Source organism: Pelophylax lessonae (genome assembly GCF_965119305.1).
Source record: "Pelophylax lessonae genome assembly, chromosome: 5".
Lineage (NCBI taxonomy): Eukaryota > Metazoa > Chordata > Amphibia > Anura > Ranidae > Pelophylax > Pelophylax lessonae.
This window is the reverse complement of record NC_138772.1, coordinates 173,187,394-173,213,599: the sequence shown is the minus strand read 5'-3', so window position 1 is coordinate 173,213,599 and position 26,206 is coordinate 173,187,394. Positions and strand designations below refer to the sequence as shown.

The 26,206-nt window shown below is 40.3% G+C and overlaps 1 protein-coding gene across 1 annotated transcript in view; it reads right to left on the bottom strand.

Moving 5' to 3' along the window:
- NEK11 (NIMA related kinase 11) overlaps positions 1-26,206 on the bottom strand; it is a 385,800-nt gene that overhangs the window by 201,045 nt on the left and 158,549 nt on the right. The window contains exon 4 of the mRNA XM_082258375.1: positions 20,485-20,549. Within this exon, the coding sequence (XP_082114501.1) occupies positions 20,485-20,549 (65 nt within the window). The remainder of the gene's footprint in view (positions 1-20,484; positions 20,550-26,206) is intronic.

Here is a 26,206-nt window from a genome sequence, read left to right as displayed (position 1 = left end):
AAGTATGTTTTCTTCTAAATAAAGTAAGTAAAAAAAAAAAAAAAATTGTGATTATCCATTTGTTTTTCAGGTGACCCGGAGCAAGAAGATGGAGGTAAGTATAATTTTAGGGTGGAACTCCGCTTTAAGCCCTGTCCCCTTTTGCTGATAATTCTCACCTCCTCATCCTCTATTATTAAGTGGCTCTGATAGTTGATGGTTAGTAGTCATGACGACAGCCACATGACAGTATGCTGCATATGGGATCCATCATCTATTTGTGTATACGTTATCGCTACTGGTTTCCATGGTAACTGCTGGCAACCTCTGAGATCATCTCCCTGTGCCTCTCGTCTGACCTGGCTACACACATCCGGCCAAAGTATTTGCTTCAAGTCCGAGAGGACACAGCGGGTCTTCTGCTACACGTCTACCACTCATGGAGACCTTATAGCGGTGCAACACACAGCAGCATATCCCTGGGAATTGGCTGATTTGCCACCTTGGAAATATTGTGTCCTTACCTGGGCAGACCATTTCCTGTCTCCTTTTCGGTACTGGTTCCTGTATGGTATGTGAAGCCCGTGTGCAGCTAATGGGCCATACACACTATACAATTTTCTTCAGATTTTTTCCTTCAGACTTACCAAAACCATATAATATGAGGTCAAACCTAAACACTTTCAATTTGTATGCAATCAGGCAGGCCCTTGCACTACATAGAAAAGGTAAATCTAAAGGAAATCTGACAACAAAAGTTGTATAGTGTGTATCCAGCTTTACTGTGCTGTTTTATTTATATGATAGATCTCAATATTTATATACAGTACATAACTGTCAGTCTGTTTTTAATGTCTTAATTTTATGAGTGCTCATTGAATAATCTTTGCATATATTTATTATCTATCTTTGGATTCATCCATCTCTTTTGGGCTACTAGTAACAGCCAGCAAGATTACTTACATATTTTGGCTGCATAGACTCAGATCCCCCAGCGCTACATTTCGAGGTCTTCCGTGTTGTTCTCTTGTGTATTGGCTCCATCCATGGTGCGATTTATGTTCCTCTTAGCTGCGGGTGGATATCTTGTTTGTTCATTTATTTATTGCTGTATTATTACATATCAGCTTTGTTTTTACTTGTTTTCTATGGTCCACTATATAGCGCCTGAATAATTTGTTTGTAGTACCAAAGAACAGGCAGCAGTCCTTAGGGTTAAGATTGAATGGATGATAAGAGCTGAAACCCCCATGTACAGCTTGGGAGAGATCCAAGAGGCTTCACTGGGACATAGGAATTGACATGAAAATGAACAAAGATACATGGAAACAACACAAGGCTTATATACTTAGGCAATACTGTCACCTTCACTTAGAAATGTGCCAAGTAACCTCCTTTATTTTGTTCCATGGGAATTAGCTTGGCCTATGTTCAAATCTTTCTCCCATCCATTTGCACATTTAGTTTATTTAGCTGTATTTCAAATTACAATTGTTACCTATCAGAAGTTAAAACTCTTTGGTGCACATTTTATACACATTTTTTCTGTGCTCGATTTCATTTGCTGCTTCACTGACTTCACTATCCATCTGCTAAATTGACTTGCTGAAGGGAGGAACACCAAAACCAATTTCAAACAGTTTCATTTCTGTGTTCAAAAATAATTGTACATAGCTACATGAATTCAGCAACAAATATTTTTTAAATACATGATAAATGAACATGGGACAACCCAAGAGAGAGTCATTGTGCTGAGTACATCCTAATTAGGCAACTTTGGCTATCAAGACTGCAGCATAATTGCACTTTTAGTATTTAGATTATGTGAAATGATGAATCATTATATTTTGCAGCACAAATGTCTGTTTTTCTCCAATTAATTTTAGTCGGTCTTATCAATGAAGGTACATTTAAGTGTACCTAGGCTAGATGTTAGCTTATACAAACACTCTAGTCAAAAGATGGATGGAAGGAGCATATTCTTCCAATTCTGTCTTTTATTTATTGATCCGAGCAGTCTGAATCAGTCCACTTCACACATAAATCTGATGCAAAAATAGCCAAACAAATTCCTTCTTACAGCCAACAATCAAATCTAAGCCTGCTTGATACATTTCATTTAGACTGCTGATGTAGGAGGAGAGAGGCAGGAAGTTACATATAGACTTCAAAAATCACATTTCTACTGCCCTTTTACAGCCCACTCACACTTTTCAGTTTTTGGATGCTGTTTTAAAGCACTCACGTTAACGTGCATTGTATGAAAGCAGCCTATTCATTCGAACAGGCTGCCAACCCAGCAGAGCAGAGAAGAAAAAACAGACATGCACCATTTTAAGCAATGTAGTAGGCCAAAATGTACAGTTGTGTCTGACTGTACTGTATGCTGTGATGTGTTGCAACACATTGTGTGTTCTGGATGGAACTACAATGCACAAACATGTATATGGTGTTCAATGTAGGTTGCAGTAATGCATGCTCTTCTGTAGCGTATATGTGTGAATGAACCCCTAATGACTGAAGTGTGGGTGCCTGCTGTGCAGGGGTTACACATAAACCCAAATTAGGTTAAACAGGGCCGATGCAAGGATTTTTGTCCACACAGGCGAAGGTGCATTTGGGTTTCCCCACCCCCACTGTCTACAGCCTCACTGGTACCTCCTTCATGTTGTGCTTGTAATGTGATGGAGTGCAGCACGAAGGACATTACACAGCAATGAAAATTTGACCTTTGTTGAACTGGCACTAAACAGCAGTGTGTGGTGAGGGGGCAGAGTTATGCATTCTCCGCTTCCCATCACTGGCTATGGGGCATCTGGCAGATGAAGCAAACTAAAACTTCCAAGTTGAGCCCGGTAAGAGGGAGGGTGCAGCTTTAGGTAATGCATACCTTCCAACACAGAATGCAGGGGACAGAAGTGCAATGCACAGAATGCAGGGGAAAGGGGTGCAATGCAAAAAAATGCAGGGGACAGGGGTGTAATGCACAGAATGCAGAAGTCAGCAGTGTAATGCACAGAATGCAGGGAACAGGAGTGTTATGCACAAAATGCAGGAGGCAGAGCTGTAATACACAGAATGCAGGGAACAGGAGTGTTATGCACAAAATGCAGGAGGCAGAGCTGTAATGAACAGAATGCAGGGAACAGGAGTGTTATGCACAGAATGCAGGGAACAGGAGTATAATGCACAGAATGCAGGGACCAGGAGTATTATGCACAAAATGCAGGAGGCAGGGGTATAATGAACAGAATGCAGGGAACAGGAGTGTTATGCACAGAATGCAGAGAACAGGAGTGTAATGCACAGAATGCAGGGGACAGGAGTGTTATGCACAAAATGCAGGGGACAGGAGTGCAATGCACAGAATGCAGGGGACAGGAGTGTAATGCACAGAATGCAGGTGACAGGAGTGTAATGCACAGAATGCAAGGGACAGGAGTTTAATGCACAGAATGCAGGGGACAAGAGTATGTAACACACAGTGTAGTGGTAAGGAGAGTACAAAAACACGCATCCCCCCCCCCAAACACCTTTTTAGCAAAAACCCCCCCTCCCTCCCCTCCAAAAAAATAAATAAAACCAGCACTAAATTTTTACGCCCCCCGCCCCCCTCCTCCTGCCTTCCCAAATCCCCAGTCCCAGCACAATCCCCCTTCTTCCCCATCTTAGCACTTATCCACACACCCCTCAATTACCCCTCCCAACACCAATCCTCTTCCCTTTCCAGCACAAATCCTCCTTCCTCCCATTACCCCTCTCAGAATGAACCCTCTTTCTCCCCCCAAATCCTCCCTCCCAGTACAATCCCCCATTCCAGTACAAATCCTCTCACCCCCAATACCCCCTCTAAAAATCCCCCCAGCACAAATACTCATTTCCCCCAATCCCCCTCCCCAGCAGAACAATTCCCTCCAAATTTCATCTCGCAGCAAAAAAATCCCTCCGATCCTTCTTCTAGCACATATCTTCCTCCCAGTCTAAATATTTTTCCCATTTCTAGCACAAATTCTTTCCCCTAAATCCCCCTTCCCAGCACAAATCTTCTTCCTCCCCCTAAATACCCCCTCCCAACACAAATCGCCATTCCAGCACAAATACACCACCCCCAAATCCCCTCCCAGCACAAATCCTCTTTCCCCCCAATCCTCCACACCAGCACAAGTCCACTGCCCAGTTCCATCATAAATCCTCCCACCCAAATCCCCCTTCCCAGTACAAAACCTCCCCCCAAACACAAATCCCCCCCCCCCCCTTCTAATACAAATCAACAATACTTCCCAACTGTCCTGCTTTTTGTGGGACCTTCCAGAGATAAGAACAAAATCTCACAAATCCAAGGCTAGTTCACATCAGCACGCAGTGCGGGAAACCTGTGCTCCGTATGCGTTTCCTGCACTGCATTTAAAATGTACTCCAGTTGCAATCTGCAGTGGGTGTAAATGTTAACTCAATGACACCCCAAATGTAGGTTGCAAATGTAATGCGTTTCACTGCACCAGATTGTATGCTACAGTAGTATCATGTGATCCATTTCCTGGGCGTTTTATAACTCTTGGTGCGGACACAATCTGACACAATTTAAGCCCGTTCAAATGAATAGGCTGAAATTGCACTGCACCTGGAACACATGTGAATCACACAGGAAAACACAGTGTGTTCCTGTGCAATCAATGGTGTGAACTGGCCCTGAGTTCTTGAGCGAACCCAATACTGCCAAAACTTCTGCCATTTGGCTCCACTAAACTTGCCTGGGGAGGGGGGGGGGTTTACAAATGTGTGCATCTGAGGCGATCGCCCTGCATCTCTAGCGGGGTGCCTAGGGTCCTAAATGCCAATTTGTCTGTGTAAAAGCCAGCATCTCTGATTTGGGAGGGGGGCATTACAGTTTGTCCTAGGGGGCACTTTGGGAGGAGAGAGGACTTGTGCTGGTCTCCTTCCATACTTCTCTCTCCCAATTCCCCCCCCCCCCCCTCTACATTGTTTGTAATTGTGTAGTGATCACAGACCTCCAATTAGCGCAGAACATGCACAGCAGCACAGCGTTATTTCTCCTCCTCCTTGGCTACTACTGTCCGAGTCCAGGAATGCATCACAGCCAAGGAGGATGGCATGGGTTCAGTCAACTCTGTGAAAGGCAGCTGGTGGGTGGGGTAGAGATGCCAGGTGCTGTGCAGAGAAAAGCTGGAGTGTCTGCATCCTTTTAGAAGTATTTAACTGATGAAGAGTACCTTACTAAAACTGAAATTCCTTTTGCAGAAGATGCCTTTATCTTTACTTTCTGACTTCTGGCAAAATCAGTAAGCCAATCACACAAGCAGAAAATTACATCTCTTGAGTGTTGTGTACAGCAATGGTGTAAAGAATGCCTCCAGGTTGCTATGTTGTATTGGATTTTATAGAAAATTACAGTGCCTGCAGAATGAAAAGGAAAGGCAGTTTTTAATAACATTAAAGTGGTTGTAAAACCTTTCATATTCTTAGTGAAGTGACTGGCCTCAGGTGATACACAGGGATGCAATATATCCTCAGACATACGGTAAGCTTTACCTGTTTATCTGCAGTCGTCTCTACTTCCATATAAAGTGCTGTAAGCTGGTTTGAGAGTTCAGAAAAAGGGGGAGGAGAGCTGAAATTACACTCTGCAGAACTCAGTGAGGAGAGCTCTGAGAGCTGATTGGAGGGAAGAGACACACCCCCCTCCACACAAAAACAGAGCCGAGGCTGTTAATCAGCTGGAGGTCCCTCCCCTGTCACCATAGAGAGAGATGCTTTGTTCATATTTAATGTATGAGGCTTACAACCACTTTAAATCACTACATGGCTTGTGTAGCATGTATATACTGAATGCTTGATTATTTTCTATGTGCTATATTTTTTTCTACAAAAGTGGAACTACCCTTTAACTGTCATAAATTTGACAGCCCTTTAAGTGAATGCCATTTACTGATGCATGAGTAGTAGAAAGAAGTGATTGAATCTCTGGACTATGTATACAGAGCTACAAGATGTGTGAACTCAAAAATGTAACAATCAAACAACAAAGGAATTTTTTTTAGCATACTTGTGGCACCTCTGAAACTGATTCTGGGGAAATGGAGCTTAGATGTTGTTTGGCTTGATGTATGTTAAAAGCTAAAACTGTTATGTGTGCGGCATAATTAATCGGCTCAGGAGAAGCAATGTAATTAATTTCAAGGCCGATGTAAACTATACCTCTAATACGTCCTTGTTCTGAGCAGTATGTAGGGATGTGGCAGTTTAGAAATTAACTATCATAATTTAATTATGTGGAGATTATATTTCTGGTGGAGACTATTTCTACTTGCTAAGATATAGAATTCAATAATGAGCTTCATGAAAAAATAATAATTTCCTAGATTATCAGCAAAAATACCCACTGCGTGTTTAAAATGGGCTGGTCATATTAAAGTGGAACTTTGGTCTCCCATTAAAAAAAAGGTGCTGAGCATTTCATTATAAGCACACTTGCCACTTGCACTTGCACTTTTTCTCTTAAGCCCCGTACACACGTACTGATCGTCGGCCGAACGATCGGCCGTCTTTTGTCCAGGGCTGTCGTGTCTGTTGAAAACTGCAAAAGACTGCACACGAATTTTGTCGGCCAACAACAGCCGACTGCAGAAGTGATGTCATGTGATGGTTAACTTTCCTTGTCTTTTTTCTTTTCTGAGCATGCCCAGTCTTGCTAATCTGCTGTCTGTCGGCCGAAATCTGTATTGACTGGCGAACAATCGGCCGTTCTGGTGACGGCCAACAAATATTTTAAAGTCTGCACGACAGATTCTGTTCGGCCGAAAATGCGCTGTCGGCTGTTGGAAGCATCATACTAACAAGCCTACAATCGGCCGATCGGTCGGCGGCCGAATATTTACAGCCTACAATCGGTACTTAAATCGGCTTAAGTCCCATAAATACCTAAAGTCCATCCAATGCAGCCTCCTGTGATGGTAGGTCGCCAACCGCTCGTATTTTCACAGACATTTGATTTTAAAAAACAGCCAGTTTTCTCCCATCTACTAAAGTCCATAGATGAGAGAAACTATTCATTAAAATACACTGACTGGCTGGCAGTGGATGCATTGGTCTCTGGGTTATATAGTTACATGCTGTACACTATATTACCAAAAGTATTGGGACGCCTGCCTTTACACGCACATGAACTTTAATGACATCTCAGTCTTAGTCCGTAGGGCTCAATATTGAGTTTGCCCCCCCTTTACAGCTATACCCGTCTGGGAAGGTTGTCTACAAAGTTTAGGAGTGTGTCTGTGGGAATGTTTGACCATTCTTCCAGAAGCACATTCGTGAGGTCAGGCACTGATGTAGACGGTAAGGTATAGAATATAACTGCGCTAACTATTGTGTTCAAGCAGCGACTTAAATTGCGACAAACAATCAAAAAAAGCATGGAATGGGTAAGTCGCGCTAATGAATGATGTTGTCAAATATTTACATAAATGTCAAATCATATAAATCGTGAAGAAGTGTCCATATAGACTATTATTGGTCAACTAAATGTCCCAAAACTCAGAAAATCTTCCAAAATCTTCTACTTGAAATATGAGCCACCAGATGAGTGATCTCCTTACCAGATGGATAAAGAAAAATAGCCCTCAGAACACCAGATGAAGTGGATCTGCAGCCTCGAATCCAAAATTGAATCGGTTCCCGGATATTGTTTGCATGTGGAGAGAAATTAAATATCCATAGCGTGACACTGTATGACAATCTCTCAAACACCCAAAAAGTGAACCTTCATTATGAAATGAAAGGAATGGCCACCACACCAGTGCAATCAACACTGCCAACGGCCAGGTGATAAGTGAATGAGACAACCCAATAGCCACCAAGAGGATAAGAACCACCACCAAACTCACTGTCTCTTACCAGAGTCTGATTAATACAGGCCAAACAAGCAATCTAAGACTTCGGTATGTGCCAAACACCATATGGAAATGGATGCAGAAATGTGAGGAGACACTCAGAGGTCTGATCATCTAGACCAAAATCACTGCCGCTTACCAGACTGTGACAGGTGACAAGCTAAGGGTCTCAGACAATCCTCTGGATACCGATATCAATTGCTCCAAGTCCAGCCGACCAAGCCAAAAAGGGAGACAAAAAGGCACTCCATAGTGTAAAACCAAACAAACTTTAATTCAAAAAAGGAGAGCAACTTACAGAAATGTAGATGGAAAAAGCGTGGATAGGATGCGAGCCGCCGGCCGGTCGGCTCCTTCGCCCGTCCTCAAACTCAAAGCAGTGACGTCAGCACGCCGCGACCGACGCACGTTTCGTCAGATATGACGTTTTCAAGGTACCTTTTTTGAATTAAAGTTTGTTTGGTTTTACACTATGGAGTGCCTTTTTGTCTCCCTTTTTGGCTTGGTCGGCTGGACTTGGAGCAATTGATATCGGTATCCAGAGGATTGTCTGAGACCCTTAGCTTGTCACCTGTCACAGTCTGGTAAGCGGCAGTGATTTTGGTCTAGATGATCAGACCTCTGAGTGTCTCCTCACATTTCTGCATCCATTTCCATATGGTGTTTGGCACATACCGAAGTCTTAGATTGCTTGTTTGGCCTGTATTAATCAGACTCTGGTAAGAGACAGTGAGTTTGGTGGTGGTTCTTATCCTCTTGGTGGCTATTGGGTTGTCTCATTCACTTATCACCTGGCCGTTGGCAGTGTTGATTGCACTGGTGTGGTGGCCATTCCTTTCATTTCATAATGAAGGTTCACTTTTTGGGTGTTTGAGAGATTGTCATACAGTGTCACGCTATGGATATTTAATTTCTCTCCACATGCAAACAATATCCGGGAACCGATTCAATTTTGGATTCGAGGCTGCAGATCCACTTCATCTGGTGTTCTGAGGGCTATTTTTCTTTATCCATCTGGTAAGGAGATCACTCATCTGGTGGCTCATATTTCAAGTAGAAGATTTTGGAAGATTTTCTGAGTTTTGGGACATTTAGTTGACCAATAATAGTCTATATGGACACTTCTTCACGATTTATATGATTTGACATTTATGTAAATATTTGACAACATCATTCATTAGCGCGACTTACTGATGTAGACGGGAAGGCCTGGCTCATAGTCTCCGCTCTAATTAATCACATAGGTGTTCTGTCGGGTTAAGGTCAGGACTCTGTGCTGGCCAGTCAAGTTCCTTTACCCCAAACTCACTCATCCATGTCTAAGGACCTTGCTTTGTGCACTGGTGCGCAGTCATATTGGAACAGGAAGGGGCCATCCCCAAACTGTTCCCACAAAGTTGAGAGCATGAAATTGTCCAAAATGTCTTACTATGCTGAAGCCTTAAGAGTTCCCTTCACTGGAACTAAAGGGCCAAGCCCAACCCCTGGAAAAACCACCCCACACCATTATCCCCCTTCCACCAAATGATTTGGACCACTGCATAAAGTAAGTTCCAAAGACATGGATGAGCGAGTTTGGGGTGGAGGAACTTGACTAGCCTGCACAGAGTCCTTACCTCAACTCAATAGAACACTTTTGGGATGAATTAGTCTGCAAGACTGTGAGCCAGGCCTTCTCATACACATCAGTGCCTGACCTCACAAATGTGCTTCTGGAAGAATAGTCAAACATTCCCATAGATGCACTCCTAAACCTTGTGGACAGCCTTCCCAGAAGAGTTGAAACTGTTATTGCTGCAAAGGGTGGGCCAACTCAATATTGAATCCTACAGACTAAGACTGGGATGCCATTAAAGTTCATGTGCATGTAAAGGCTGGCGTCCCAATACTTTTGGTAATATAGTGTAGTTAGTCTGGTTGGCCTCTTACTGCAGATCATTCCTTTTCCTCTCTTCCCTGTGTCCCCCTCACTCTCTCCCGCTTCCTCCCTATCTATCTCTTCCCCTTCCATTTGTGGGCGGAGCCACTCGCCATGCATATTGAGGTATCTTTCACCATGTATGTGCTCATCAGTGCCCGGGAACAGGCAGGGCCTGTTCCTGTTCATGTGGAAATCAAACATTATGGCGGTACCCCGGCTTAGAGATGAGCCATACACTGTATGCAGTAGTTAAACATGCAGAGTTCATCTGTGAAACATGCTGTTCTATGATATTACACACCTTCTTAATTGTACATTGCATTTGGGGGGGGGGACACTGCTGAGCTTGTGCCCTCTCCACCAGTTCAGCGTACATATGCCACCTCACTCCCAGTGGCAGAATGGGGTCCTGCCATGTACATAGCTCAAACCTCATGTGTGCACTTATTTAACTCCTTCAGTTGTCACGCACCATGTAGCTAAGTACATGGGTTCTTCGTACCGTGGGTTAGTCCCAGTTACTTTGAGGAAACCAACCACTAAAGGAGGGAGCCAGATCACTGACACACTCATTACCGGAGGACCTGTTGCATTCGCCACTTTGTACTTTGCACTAGTTAATGGTTACCAGTGGCAACTGCTCTCCAACTTCAACTCTCCTGCAAAGTTAACTATTTAGTTGTGGCTTTCCTTCATACTCCACATGTGCTTTACTGACCCTGTTCTTCTATACTCCAGAGATCATCATGCACCCCTTTTCATGGCAGAACAAATAACAAGCATCGCATAGTCCATACTCTAAACCAACTAATGGAGGTGGCTGCCCAGGCATATCTTCAGAGGCGTTAGTCCTTGACTGGCAAGCTCCAAAAACTAGTAGTGTCAACCCAAACCCTGGCTTCCTGTGGGGTTAAATGCTGGCTCTTGGACTCCCGGATTCCATGAACTTGATGTGTTTCCTCTCTTTCAAGCTCCTGCCACCCAGAACTGGACCTTCCCCCTATTTATGTATTACATGGGAAAGAAGGCTGATCCAAGATCAAAAGCCTGGGACTTGAGGTCTGAAAGTTAACCCTTTCCCCAGGCTGGGAAAGCCAACTACTTTGTTAATGAAAAAAACCCACACTGTAGGAAACCCGCCTATGGAGGTGTATATTTGCCTGCGAGACTGTCATTTGTGGCACTGTAGTTAGAAGTAAGTGGCACAACAACTGTGGCATTTGTGTGCAGTGTACTGTTTATAGGGGCTAGGCATAGGCTCTGTATAATCTTCCCCACTATGCCCACTGTTTGCCATGCCCCTGTTCCAAGGTGCCCCAGGTCTTTGTAATCCTAGTCATGCTCACTTTTGTCACACTGGACTCAATTCACTGAAAGAACTTGCATGAGATATTAGGTGTCAGGACACATTTTGCCTAAGTGTCTAATGCGATCCTGAAACTGTCAATTCACTAGACTTGTTTGTATTTACCGAAAAACACTGAAATCACTCAGTAAATACTGCATGAACAGGCGTTAAAATACATTCACAGAAGGAAATAAGTAATTCAATTCATGTGGAAATTAAGTACTAGTCCAGGCATGCAGTATTTTTGGACTGTGTATTGGGTGTTATGGCCGGGGTGGCTTCCCGCTCCTTAGCAACCAGTAAACATTATGGTTGTTAAGGAGTGGGCAGCCGCCGCATCCTTAACAACCGATGAGTCACCAGCTGTCAGCGGGGTTCCCTGAAGGGGAGCTGGATCAGTCAGGGGAAATAAAGGAAGTTTTTTGTTTACTTTATTGGGCTTGTGCATCCTGTTATAAATGGATTTGGTTCTTTCTTAGACTGTAATACAGGAACCTTAAATTGTATTTCATACAGATGATTTAAAGAAGTATGAGGAAAAAATATTCCAGGAAGCAGTCCTAAGTGGAAAAAAATACATAATTGGCAGCTAAGCCTGAAAGAAAATGATAAAGATGCAAAGCCTATAGGAATCAAGAGACTGTATGCTATGGACAAGGATAAAGAAGAATGAAGGAAGATCCCAAAGAAAGATGTGACTCAGTCAATCAGTTGCACTGAAAGCAGACACATTTTGGGTACACCTCATATGTGTAGTATTTAAAGAACCTAACGGTCAAATTATTTGGTCTAAGCAAAGTTGCTGTTTCATGTGGAGGCAAACTAAGAAATGAAAGAGAATTCCAGACTCAGATCGGACTATAGCAAGGCAAAGGGGACATGATCAGGCATATATAAAGCCAGCATGTAGCATGAGAAACTGTAGGAGACACGGGTAAGCAAGGCATATAAGAAGCAAAGGTTGAAGATTGACAATGATAGGATTAAAGTGTATCTTTAACCAAAAACTTTTTTTTAGTTTTGGATAGAAAACAGAACCCTCAAAACCCAACAATGCCATTGGACAATAAAAAAGAAAATCAGTGACCCAGAGGGAATCCAAATAGAAAAAAAAAAAAAAAAACGGCTAGGCTGCAATATTCACTGTCTGGCACTGTCCCCTGCAGACTCTTCACTCCCTGATCCCATGCCGTTCCTCTTTTAGGTGGAATGACAACCAGTGTCATTCATTAAAAAACATAGGGCTTTAAAATTCTTTTAGTAGGTACACCCTTCATCTTTTCTTATTAATATAGTTCTTGAGGGAACTTTGAGTAGACCTTTTACATTTCTTTCCTCTTGTACATTCATTATCAAATGCATTCTTAATATAGATATCAAGTGCATTTTATTGCTGCTGTGCATTTTTAGTGTATTTTTTTGTGCCATAGATAAAACCTTTTTTTTTTTTTTTTTAAAAAAAGCACCTAAAAAGCATGGATGAGAACAGTTCCATTGAAAATAATGATACAGAACTCTGCATGTACTTTAAGGTGTTACAATGCACCTAAAAGCAGAGGCATAAATGGTTATTAATGCTTCACAAAAGTATATTAGAGCATATCATGCATCTTGAAACTAATGTAATCTTATTTGCTGGGGTATGGTCACACTGTGTAAAAACCCTACCAAATCACAGTATGCATTTTTAAAATGGATGTTTACCTTCTGGTAAATATTCAGCATTATGGCTTTTCGTGCTGGGCAGTGATAATGCTAAACAAGCTTATTATAACATCAACTAATAGTTGTAGTATGTGTTTTTTGGGGTTTTTTTTAAACAAAACCACATATTTGCTTTTCTTCTTGAACACAAGCCGAAGGCAGCTGTACAGTCAAAGCCATTCTCTGTACTAGAAAACAGCTCAATCTTGTGTGAGCTTCAGCCTGCCTCTAATATCCAAAAGTCTCTTCAGTCTCACTTTAATTATTGCCTTGGCTGACTTTAGGAAAGTGGAACCAGTTTATTAACACAGAATAATATGTGTTTGCCTAGGACAAGCCAGTTTTCATCAAAGGCCTTGAAAGTACAAATGATCTCGCACTGCAGATGGCCATCCAATTTTGCAAGCACAGCCTTAAAACTTTGAAAAAGATCCTCCAAACCACATATTTTCAAGTCTTAGAATTAAAATTACTGTTACTAATTAAATGTACTGTTGAATTTGTATGTGTCATGACAGATGTGAAATTGTTTAACTAAATGTTATTTTATGTTAAAATCATAAAATTTCAGCCAAAAATGACAAAACAGTTTAATGCATACAAATATTTATTTTTTTTTGTAAAACAATGAAAGTTCAAATTCAATAAATACGCAAGTTATACTAAAAACTCTATAGTGGCAGATCTTGCAATTTTATACTAAAACAGTGACCTTAAAATATGCATAGTACACATGATAAGAATATCGAACGAGTGATCGTTTGTTTTTTTCTGTATGCTCGTCTCATATTGAAAACCAATAGGTTACTAAAGGTACACAAATTCTAGTAAGCCAGAATACAACTTCAAAAGTGATGTAATGTATTGTATTGTGTTGTAGAATTTCATATTAACCCATATATTTCAAATTATTCATATATTTTTGCATATGTTATTAATATAATTATAATTATCATCATTATTTATTAAGATATTATTATTATACTAATAGTGGCATTATCATTAATATTATTAATAATCAATATTAAAGCAATAGTTATTAGTCTTTAGTAATGTATACTATATTATTTCATAGTATAGAAAGCTACATCTAAAAGTAGAACTCAAGATGACCTCTCTGCTTCATACTGGTATTTTATATAAGACAGTCACAAGATTACTGGGTGAAAGTTTACTAGGATAAAGCTCAGACAGTTTAAGACGTCTGTGTCTGAACTGGAGATGTCCATTATTTTTTGATTTATGGTAATTACATTGACGTATGTTTTCACAACCAATCATATTGTACCACATGTAATTCTATGGTCAAAAATTGTTATAAGAAGGCTTGCACGCCTTTCTTTCTTTGAACAAATAACTAATTTGTTCCCAGCTGCAGCTGTCAATAAAACCTCCTGTTTTTTTTTTTTTTGGGAAATGTATTGCCTGGTTGTTTGTTACTTTTCTACATCATTGTAATGTATTCTTTCATTTCCGGGCATGCACGGTTTTGGTCACATGATTTTTTTTGTACAAATACTATACTAATTACATGAAAATCATTTGTTCTGTTATATAGTTACATAGTTAGCCAATTCAACCAAAAAAAAAAAAAAACGGGCATTGAAAACCCAACCATACAATCCCATATACACAATCCTATACCCGCTGTTGATCCAGAGGAAGGTGAAAATAAACCCCAGCAAAGCATGATCCAATTTGCTACAGCAGGGGAAAAAATTTCCTTCCTGATCCCCCGAGAGGCAATTGGATATTCCCTGGATCAACTTTACATAAAAAAAAATGTTAGTACCCATTTATATTATGTACACCTAGGAAAGAATCCAGGACTTTTAAAGCAATCTAGTGAACTAGCCAGAACCACCTCTGGAGGGAGTCTATTCCACATTTTCACAGCTCTTACGGTGAAGAAACCTTTCCGTATTTGGAGACGAAATCTGTTTTCCTCTAGACGTAAAGAGTGCCCCCTTGTTCTCTGTGTTGACCTTAAAGTGAACAACTCAACACCAAGTTCACTATATGGACCCCTTATGTATTTATACTGTACATGTTGATCATATCCCCCCTTAATCTCCTTTTCTCAAGAGAGAATAAATTCAGTTCCTCTAATCTTTTCTCATAGCTGAGGTCCTCCATGCCTCTCATCTGTTTGGTTGCCCTTCTCTGCACTTTCTCCATTTTCCCGATATCCTTTTTAGGAACTGGTGCCCAAAACTGAACTGCATATTCCAGATGAGGTCTTACTAATGATTTGTACAGGGGCAAAATTATATCTCTCTCTCTGGAGTCCATGCCTCTGTTAATACAAGAAAGGACTTGCTTTGGAAACAGCAGCTTGGCATTGCATGCTATTATTAAGCTTATGATCCACCAGAACACCCAGACCCTTCTCCACTATGGATTCCCCCAGTTCTACTCCACCTAGTATGTATGATGCATGCATATTCTTAGCCCCCAAGTGCATAACTTTACATTTATCAACACTAAACCTCATTTGCCACATAGTTATTGTACAATAAATATTTTCATGCATGTCCTTTAGAATATTTTCGTATGGATGGTCATGATTGGCTCCCTAAAGCTGCATACTAATGATCAAATTACTGGACGATCGCCCTGAAAGTGGTATTTTTCATCCGATTTTCTCATCGTGTGTACTACCCAGATAGCAAGTAATTGTGCTGCAAGTTTAAAAATTACTTGCTAAGCTATTGCTAGACTTGGCAGGCTTTACAAGTTTGTTGCACAGTTGCAGCAAGTCCACATTTCATGACTCCAGAACAACTTTCTTTGCAAACATTCTGCAAGTCTGCTGCAAGTTGTGGTTCAGTTTTGTTGTGCAATAGTCATCCCACCAAATGAGTCACTGTGGCTGAATTTCTATGCTGTAGACTTGCAGAGCTCTTGCTGTAGACCCATCACTGCAACTTTGCTCTTGCTAGAGACTTAACACGCATCATTTCTACACAATGAAAACTGTCAACTAGAACTTGTGCTTCAAGTGCTTTGCAAGTGTACAACTTGCCAGTGCAGTGAAAATGTGCCGGAAGTTAACAGAAGTACAATTCAACGCTGCAACAAATTTTGTGGCAAGTTATCCTTGCTATCTGGGTAGGCATTACTCGTATACTTCTACAGAACAAAGGGCTATCAAGTGTATTTAGTGTAACAGGGGTTTGCTGTACACTATATTGTCAAAAGTATTAGGGCGCTGGCCTTTGCATGCACGTGTACTTTAATAGCATCCCAGTCTTAGTCCATATGGTTCAATATTGAGTGAGCCCACCCTTTGCAGCTATAACAGCTTCAACTCTTCTGGAAAGGCTGTCCACAAGGTTTAGGAGTGTGTCTATGGGAATGTTTGACCATTCTTCCAGAAGAACATTTGCGAGGTTTAGGCACTGATGTTGGATGGGAAGACCTGGCTCTCCACGCTTTTTCATCCCAAAGGTGTTCTATTGGGTTGAGGTTAGGACTGTGTAGCCAGTCAAGTTCCTACACCCTAAACTCACTCATCCATGTCTTTATAGACCTTGCTTTGTGCACTGGTTCAAATCATTTAGTGGAGGGGGATAACGGTGTGGGGTTGTTTTTTCAGGGGTTGGGCTTGGCCCCTTAGTTCCAGTGAAGGGAACTCTTAAGGCATCAGCATAGAAAGACATTTTGAACAACTTCATGCTCCCAACTTTGTGGGAACAGTTTGGGGATGACCCCTTCCTGTTCCAACATAACTGAGCACCAGGGCACAAAGCAAGGTCCATAGAGACATGGATGAGCGAGTTTGGGGTGGAGGAACTTGACTGGCCTGCACAGAGTCCTCACCGTACCCCGATAGAACACCTTTGGGATGAATTTGAACGGAGACTCTGAGCCTGGCCTTCTCGTCCAACATCAGTGCATGACCTTACAAATGCGCTTTTAGAAGAATGATCAAACATTCCCATAGACACAATCCTATAAATTGTGGACAGCCTTCCCAGAAGAGTGGAAGCTGTTATAGATGGAAAGGGTGGGGCAATTCAATATTTAACCCTACGGACTAAGACTGAGGTGCCATTAAAGTTCATGTGCATGTAAAGGTAGGTGCCCCAATACCTTTGACAACATAGTGCATATCTTTGTATATCAATAGTGCTAATGAGAATGTTACGTGTATACAGGTGTGTTATGCTTGTGTGGAAGATATTTTTTTTTATTTTTGAATATATTTATTATTTTTAAATTTCCCTTATTTTTCTTTCTTTTTTCTTTTTACTTTGTTTGCCTTTGTTAATGTCATTAGTGGATTTACAAGCCAGGCATGTGATACTGCAGATCCCTGATGTTTATCAGTGACACGCTAACATTGAATCTGTGCACATCCAATTCATTCAACGCCAAAAGAGATTAAAGAACACAGGAGACGTATTTACCTAATCCCTGTGCTTGCCATCCAGAATAATAGGGCTAATAGGGTTGCATCTGCAAGTAGGGGTAAAGCAGCAGGCAGGGGGCACATGCAATGTAATCATTCAAATCACTTGTAATATTTAGGGACAGGTTCCAGATTAAAATGTAAACATTGTTACAGCTGCTACTGCAACACTGAGTGTATTTTAACCTTTAAATTGTCATCATGATGTATTACATATGAGGTACAGTGATGATATATACAGTATCTCACAAAAGTGAGTACACCCCTCACATTTTTGTAAATATTTTATACCTTTTCATGTGACAACACTGAAGAAATGACACTTTGCTACAATGTAAAGTCGTGAGTGTACAGCTTGTATAACAGTGTCAATTTACTGTCCCCTCAAAATAACTCAACACACAGTTATTAATGTCTAAACTGCTGGCAACAAAAAGTGAGTACACCTCTAAGTAAAAATGTCCTAACTGGGCCCAAAGTGTCAATATTTTGTGTGGCCACCATTATTTTCCAGCACTGCCTTAACCTCCCTGGGCATGGAGTTCACCAGAGCTTCACAGGTTGCCACTGGAGTCCTCTTCCACTACTTAATGACGACATCACAGAGCTGGTGGATGTTAGAGACGTTGCACTCCTCCACCTTCCATTTGAGGATGCCCCACAGATGCTCAATAGGGTTTAGGTCTGGAGACATGCTTGGCCAGTCCATCACCTTTATCCTCAGCTTCTTTAGCAAGGCAGTGGTCGTCTTGGAGGTGTGTTTGGAGTCGTTGTCATGTTGGAATACAGCCCTGCGGCCCAGTCTCCAAAGGGAGGGGATCATGCTCTGCTTCAGTATGTCACAGTACATGTTGACATTCATGGTTCCCTCAAACTGTAGCTTCCCAGTGCTGGCAGCACTCATGCAGCCCCAGACCATGACACTCCCACCACCATGCTTGACTGTAGGCAAGATGCACTTGTCTTTGTACTCCTCACCTGGTTGCCGCTATACACCCTTGACACCCTCTGAACCAAATAAGTTTATCTTGGTCTCATCAGACCACAGGACATGGTTCCAGTAATCCGTGTCCTTAGACTGCTTGTCTTCAGCAAACTGTTTGCGGGCTTTCTTGTGCATCATCTTTAGAAGAGACTTCCTTCTAGGACAACAGCCATGCAGACCAATTTGATGCAATGTGCGGCATATGGTCTGAGAACTGACAGACTGACCCCCCACCCCTTCAACCTCTGCAGCAATGCTGGCAGCACTCATACGTCCATATCCCAAAGACAACCTCTGGATATGACGCTGAGCATGTGCACTCAACTTCTTTGGTCGACCATGGCAAGTGGAACCTGTCCTGTTAAACCACTGTATGGTCTTGGCCACCGTGCTGCAGCTTAGTTTCAGGGCCTTGGCAATCTTCTTATAGACTAGGTCATCTTTATGTAAAGCAACAATTCTTTTTTTCCGATCCTTTAGAGAGTTCGTTGCCATGAAGTGCCATGTTGAACTTCCAGTGACCAGTATGAGAGAGAGAGCGATAACACCAAATTTAACACACCTGCTCCCCATTCACACCCAAGACCTTGTAACACTAATGAGTCACATGACACCGGGGAGGGAAAATGGCTAATTGGGCCCAATTTGGACATTTTAACTTAGGGGTGAACTCACTTTTGTTGCCAGTGGTTTAGACAATAATGGCTATGTGTTGAGTTATTTTGAGTGGACAGCAAATTTACACTGTTATACAAGCTGTACACTCACTACATTACATTGTAGCAAAGTGTAATTTCCTCAGTGTTGTCACATGAAAAGATATAATAAAATATTTACAAAAATGTGAGGGGTGTACTCACTTTTGAGAGAAAATGTATAATATGTCCTTAGAAGTCAAAAGATTAAACAGAAAGTATAATGTTTTGGTCAATTTTACTTTAATAAATAATTTAAGTTTAAAAACTGATGTTGATTATTCTTTTTCACAATAAAGTTTTATTAAACATTTGAGTACAAAAAAATCACACAAATGCGATGTATGCTTATCACTGAGATAAGAGCACATCAAAGTATAACATTACATCCCGAAATCATACAAAGATCTCTGCAGTTGTCAGATAGTACACTTTCATTCAAAATAATGAAACCCTGTGGCTTTCAAATTGACATCTTATGTATAATTTGGAGTTCCAGGAAAGCCAGATCTGAACTCATGCCTATCTTGTTAACATGTTCTAGTGTAATATTCGAATTATCGTAATCCAACAATAATACACTTTAACATGGAAATAGGGTGAGGAGAAGGAAGTTAAAAGAGAGGGGAAAAAAGCAAAGTGGGAGCGATAAGGTTCTCAGTTCACAGTCGCTATGGTGAAATATGGATACTGATAAGGAGGAGGTATGGAAACAGCGTTAGGGTCCTCCCAAACCTTAAATAATTTAGTCATTAATGTAAATCATAAGTCATATGTAAATATAAGCCATGCAGCCCAGATTTTATGAAAGTGGGATGTGGTATCTTTAGCGATAGCTGGATATTGATTTTTTTTTAATTATTGGAACAAAACTTTTATTTAAGAATACATTTTTTTAAAAGGGCTGCACAAACTATTGGTTCTATAAAACCCAATATAATAATAATAATAATAACAACATAAATAAACAGTTATAACAGGGTTTCTGCTGTTTGCAAAGCAAGCCAAGCTTTATACTTTCTTCATACTTTCTACTTTCTAGACACCTCTATATTACTGACTAAGCACCTAGGAATACCGTAACAGTCTTTGTAATCTGATCTCTCTTGCTCTCTTACAGAATATCTGTAAAAAATAATAAATGTGGATAAAGCTGGCGCTGTAGCTTAGCGTTCGCCATCTGCTAGCTCCAGGTGGTAAGTGAAATATGATATATACATATTTGTTTTTCATATTTTTAAGAATAATCATTAACAAATAAATTTTATTTTATGGATCATAATAGTAAAGATATTATATTATAAATAAGAAGTATAATAACTATTATATATAAAAAACACTATGCCTTTCCTTTAAGCAATGGCAATGTAAACCAGAAAAAATAAAAATAAAAAATGAGCCAAACAGTGACAAAAAGTCTAAGTATGATTTATGAAACTGAAACATGACCCAGAACAACACACATTAATTATGTAAACACATAAATAATCAAATCATTTCCACATCATTTAAAAGGGTCACTAAGCCTTACCAATTTTAAGCAGATTGTTCTTCAGAAAAATGTTCTTTGCTTTTAAATCTCTGTGAAGAATTCTCCTAGAAACACAAACAAGAGGGATCAAATAAAAATCAACACACAAAACATAAATCTGCTCTACACATTCTATTTGACTATACCGAAAGCACACATGATCTAATGCCAGGAAATCTGTCAAGCTAATAATTAGGCCAAGGAGATAATCATAATAAAAAAACAAGGAAACCAAATGAATAGGCAGGAAATATATGTAATTAAACTGACAACCAACATACAGAAGAAGAAAATGGATAAGTAACTGCGTACCCATTTGTAGTAAAAAAAAAAAACATAAAACACTTAATTAAAGCATAAAGCATCAATAATCCAGGGAGTTCACATTGCATGATATAGTTGACTGGCGGAACTGAGAAGTATAATCTATATATACTGTATTTAACCATACATGAGAGGATAATTGTGATGGAAAATTATACAAACTGGTCCTTTTAAACCTTGAGAGATAACTAATCCCAAACACAAAAGGTTTATCCAATGTCAAATACAATAAGTAATAAAGCTTTGTTAGTGTAAACTTTAGGCATTGTTAAAGAAATACTAAAGCAGCTTTGTTGTAGTTCCTGCATGAATCTCATCAAGATAACAATTAAAATGCATTTCCACTTTTGCAGCCAAATTGGGATAACACTTACTTTATACTTGTTATATGTTCCCGTTAACATAGCACAACTCACAAAAACGTTTTCAAATTTGCTGGTTACTTTTTTAGGTGCTTTTTACTTACTTAAAAATCCTAAGGGTCCTTTCACACGGGCGGTCCGTATGTCCGTTTTTCATCCCATGTTTTGGGGATGAAAAACGAACATAATGCATGTCAATGGGATTGCGGATGTCAGCAGATGACCATCCGCTGACATCCGATTTACGTCCTTTCCTATCAGTTCCGTGGAACGGAAGAGAACCCTATTTTTCTTCCATTTAAAAAAATGTAACGGACGCAAAAACGGATCCGCTGACATCCGCAATCCCATTGACATGCATTATCTCCGTTTATCATCCGCAAACGGATGGGATGATGAATGGACATACGGACCGGATGACACAAGTGTCATCCGTGTCCGGAAAGAAAAAAAAAAAGTGCCGAAGCGGATCAAAAAATGGTCCACTCCGTGTGAAAGGACCCTTACATGCTCTCCTCTGCTTTGTGATGTTTAGGAAGGGGCTGTGGAGTAATGTTTAACATAATTAACCTCATAATCAGTTGTAAACTAGTTTTGAACACTGTCTGCCCTAACAAAGGGTTACAAATTTAGAAACCACTGTCTTGCATTGTATGTTAAAGCGGATCTTCACTGCATCTGAGCACCACAAACTCCAAACACTATTTAATTTATTTTTAATATTCAAAGCAAACTTTCCCATCCATCCATGTCTCTATGCTTTATTTTGTTGAGAAATCACTCTGAAAAATAACCCCCTAGCACTTCTGGCCGTGGCCATCTTGAGTAAGGGCAAATGATTCATGTAGCTTTTACTTCCTGGAATCCATCTGCCCTTAGCTCAAGCATGCAGGCAGGAGAGTGTGCTTAGCTGAGAAAACCCCTCCTTCTCGCCTACCCTCCTGAAGACTCCTGGGATGTATGACATCATTTGCATATGCAAGAAACTAGAAAGTAACTGAAGAAATGTAACTAAAAAAGTTTAAAATAAGTAAATATGATATACTTTCCTATCTATTTACTAATATTACCAGCATGAGGATTACAAATAATCAATGTTGATTAGGAGAGTGAAGTTCCACTTTATTGAGAGATAGCTGGAGTCTGTGTAGGAACAAAGACACTGTGGGATTCTCCAGAAATTCTTACAATCAGCCATTTTTGTCAGGATCCCTATAGAGCCTGGACTGGCTCTGTGATGTCATACTTCTCCTTTAACCACTTGAGTTCCTGCTTCTACTTTAAGCTCACCGCACATGTTACAATCTAATTGTGCAATCTTTATTAGATTGGATACAAATTGATTGGATAGTTAAAGTAGGTCATCATATTGAAAAGTTTTCGCAGATCTACTTTACCACCGGAGGATTTTGCTGTCTTACGTCCAGGCCATTTTTTGCGATTCGGCACTGTGCAACTTTAACTGACAATTGCGGGGTCTTGCGACGCCGTACCCAAACAAAATTTACGTCCTTTTTTTTCCCCACAAACAGTGCTTTCTTTTGGTGGTATTTTATCACCTGTGCAATTTTTAATTTTTGCGCTATAAACAAAAAAAGAGCGTAAATTTTGAAAAAATAACAATATTTTTCACATTTTTTTATATGAAATTCCCCCCCAAAAAATGTAAAAATCTAATTTTTTTTAATTTTTGGCCAATTTGTTTTCTGCTACCTATGTTTGGTAAAAAAAAAATCACAATAAGCGTATTTTGATTGGTTTGCACAAAAGTTATTGCGTTTACTAACTAAGGGAAAGATTTCTGTCATTTTTGGTGTTTTTTCTTTAACAAGTAATGGCGGCGATCTGCGATTTTTTTTGCGGGACTGCGACATTGCGGCGGACAGATCAGACCCTTGACTGACATTTTTGACACTTTTGGGGGTACCAGTGAAATTTCTACAGTAATCAGTGTTATAAATATACTGTTACTGTAAAAATGACACTGGCAGGGAAGGGGTTAATTTTATTGGAGAGGGAGGGGTTAATGTATACCTAGTGCTTACTAACGTGTGTGGGGGGAGGTGACTGAGTGACACAGGGACAGATCGCATGTTCAGCTATGCTGAACCCTGCAATCTGTCACTGTTTGTCACTTAGGAGATCCGCCCGCTTTGTTTACACAAGCGGGCGGATCTCCAGACTCGATTCCCCGACGATCAGGGAAAAGCAGCGCCGATCGCCGCCGCTCCTCCCCTGGCCCGACTCCCGCTGTGACTGAAAACAGTGGGAGTGAGCCTCAGGCGGCGTATAAGGGGAGTCCAGAGACGTAGGTCTACGTCGCTGGACGGAATCGAGCCACTTTGCTGCAGTACAGTCCCAGTGACTGGTTGGCAAGTGGTTAACAGAAATTGGATAGCCAGATTGTATTGTGCGTAGTGAACCTCAGACCTCATTCACATAGCCAATTAGGGCCAAGCACCGCCAACATTCTTTGGCAGGGATCACAGGTGTGATCAGCTACAGCCAGGAAGCCTCTGCAAATCAGTGATAGATGCCGCAGCTGGCCACCGCTGTTCACATGGATTCAAACATAATGGTTACATACAGTTAGGGATGGATAAGCAACACTGGCCTCTATAAAAATGATTTAAGTAGGGCTGGCTGGATACAATGGAAGAATGATTTCAATGAGAGGAAAGGAGAGGGAAAAAAATATGGAGCACCTAGTCACCCACCATGACTGTTTTTACCTAGAGACATTATTGAGCCACCAGGTCATTGCAAAAGACAAGGAGGCACACCTTTGCATGTGGAGGAAGAGGGATTTAATAACTGCATATGGTGGGGTGCTTTACAGTAAGAGCTGTGAAAATGTGGACTGCAATAGCAGTTAGTTCAAGCAAACTCAGTAGGTTATTAAAAAAAGAAACACTGATCCCTTACATTATCAGTAACTGAGTTCCTATTGTGAGAGAAATCCCTAGCAATACCGCTCTCTACAATTTACAAGGCCCTTCAACTCACTGAACATGATGGTTTTGACAAGCTTGTATCCTGTTGGCGCATGGAGGTCCTGGTGCTGGATTCAGAGGATTGGGAAGATGTCTGGGATTACTCCATGCAACACCTGGTCTCTGTCAAGGACAGACTAATACAATTTAAAATTCTTCATAGAGTCTACCTCACTCCTCAAGGTTGTATACAATTTTTTCCCCTACAATTATCTAAAGGTTAGCGCGGTTTGGAAGACCGTGCCACATTCTTACATGTGTTTTGGGACTGTTCGGGCGTTTCTTTTTTTTTTTTTTCTGGACTGAAATTTCTTAGTGAATTTGTTCAGTTACTACCTTTTCAGTAATCATGTCCATTGATGTTTGCATATTAGGTCTAGTTCATTTACTGGCTACTTCCAGTACCATAAGTATTGTGATAGGGCTGTTACTTATCTTATGCTCGTAAGTCTACACTTCTTAAATAGAAATCCTACTTTAGATTTCTGTAAATAAAATGGTGCCATTTTATAAATTTACATATAAATCTAGAGGATTCCCCAAAAAAATTCTCAAAGGTATGGGACATCTGGACGGAGTCCAGAGACACGGTTGTCTCAGTTCCACTGCCTCCCATGGTTAGTGCTTTCCTTCTTCTTAGTATTCAACATAGGTCTTTTTATTGCACTGTGGGTACCTGTTCTCCTGTTTTCTACTTAGTGCCTACCAGCAGAACTCAGTAGGGTCACATTAACTTTGGTTGCCAACTTTTTAGTTTTGTGTGCTTGTTTTTTTCAGTTTTTTAAGCCCGAGTATGCCCAATAAGCTTTGTTTTGTACACCTTACCTTTTAAACTCAATAAAAAGAAGTTACAAAAAAAAAAAAAAAAAAAATAGTAACATTGTAGACTGTTGATCCAGGGAGTATCTGATTACTTAGGGGATCAAGAAATAATATTTTCACCTATTGCAGCAAATTGGAATATGCTTTTTAAGGGTTTTTAGCCTTTCTCTGTATCAACTGCAGGATCAGAGTTCTGAGGACGATGATTTTTAATCTATTTATATTTGTCTTTTAGTTAAGCTCCACGGACCTATGTCTTTTTCAACCTGAACAGCTATGTCATTTATATATTTAGTAATGCCCTTTACATTATGTTTTTGACTATCACTATTATAGAACAACAAACTGATGTTATCATTATCAATACTTTTTAATCCATGTGTCAAAAAGTTTGAAAAATTACAAATAAATTAGGATGGGAATAAGGACGATGATGTCCTAATAATGCCCACAGCTACCAATTAGATTTCAGTTTCCTGTAATCAAAACAGAGAAAGATAAACTTTGGTTGTCATGGGTTGCTACACTCACATACACATTACTTATTTCCAATGAATGATGCCGTTATGTCACCAGAAGCATAATAGGCATAAAATTAGTAGAATTAATCTCAGAATTATTAGGAGTCTATATTATTCAATCACAACTTTGCTCCTATTATTATAATAAGGTTGCACAAATACCTTTGCAAAACTTAGTCTTTTTTCCATGCCTACTAGTCTGTGAACAATGAAATGCTTTTGTTTGTAATGTGACTTATTGCTGCCCCGAGCTCTTTCCAGAGTGCACCTCTCCGCACAGTGCAACCCTTGATTAAACAGTTCAAACAAAGAAAGCAGAAACATCAGTGACAATGAGATTGACACTTCTACTTCAGCTGATCAGGGGCTGTTGTCTCTCAAGGATAGTAACGAATGCAAGCACACCATACAAGCCAGGCTTCAATCTACAGTGGTATGTGTATATTGATATGCCATATTCTTTCACTGTTATCAAGCACTAGGTAGTCAAAGAGATTATAATCATATGGTATAGAATATCAGACTAAATGAATTGTATGAAGAGATAAAGCTGGGTTATCATTTAGGTCAGTTTGAAAATCCACATAGGTTATTTAACTGTGCTCTTTTTTTGTATTTTACCATAATTTCCTAAGCAACGGGTTCAGTTCAGATGTATTATCTTTTTTTTTTACAAACACGCAAAAGCCATGTAAACCAC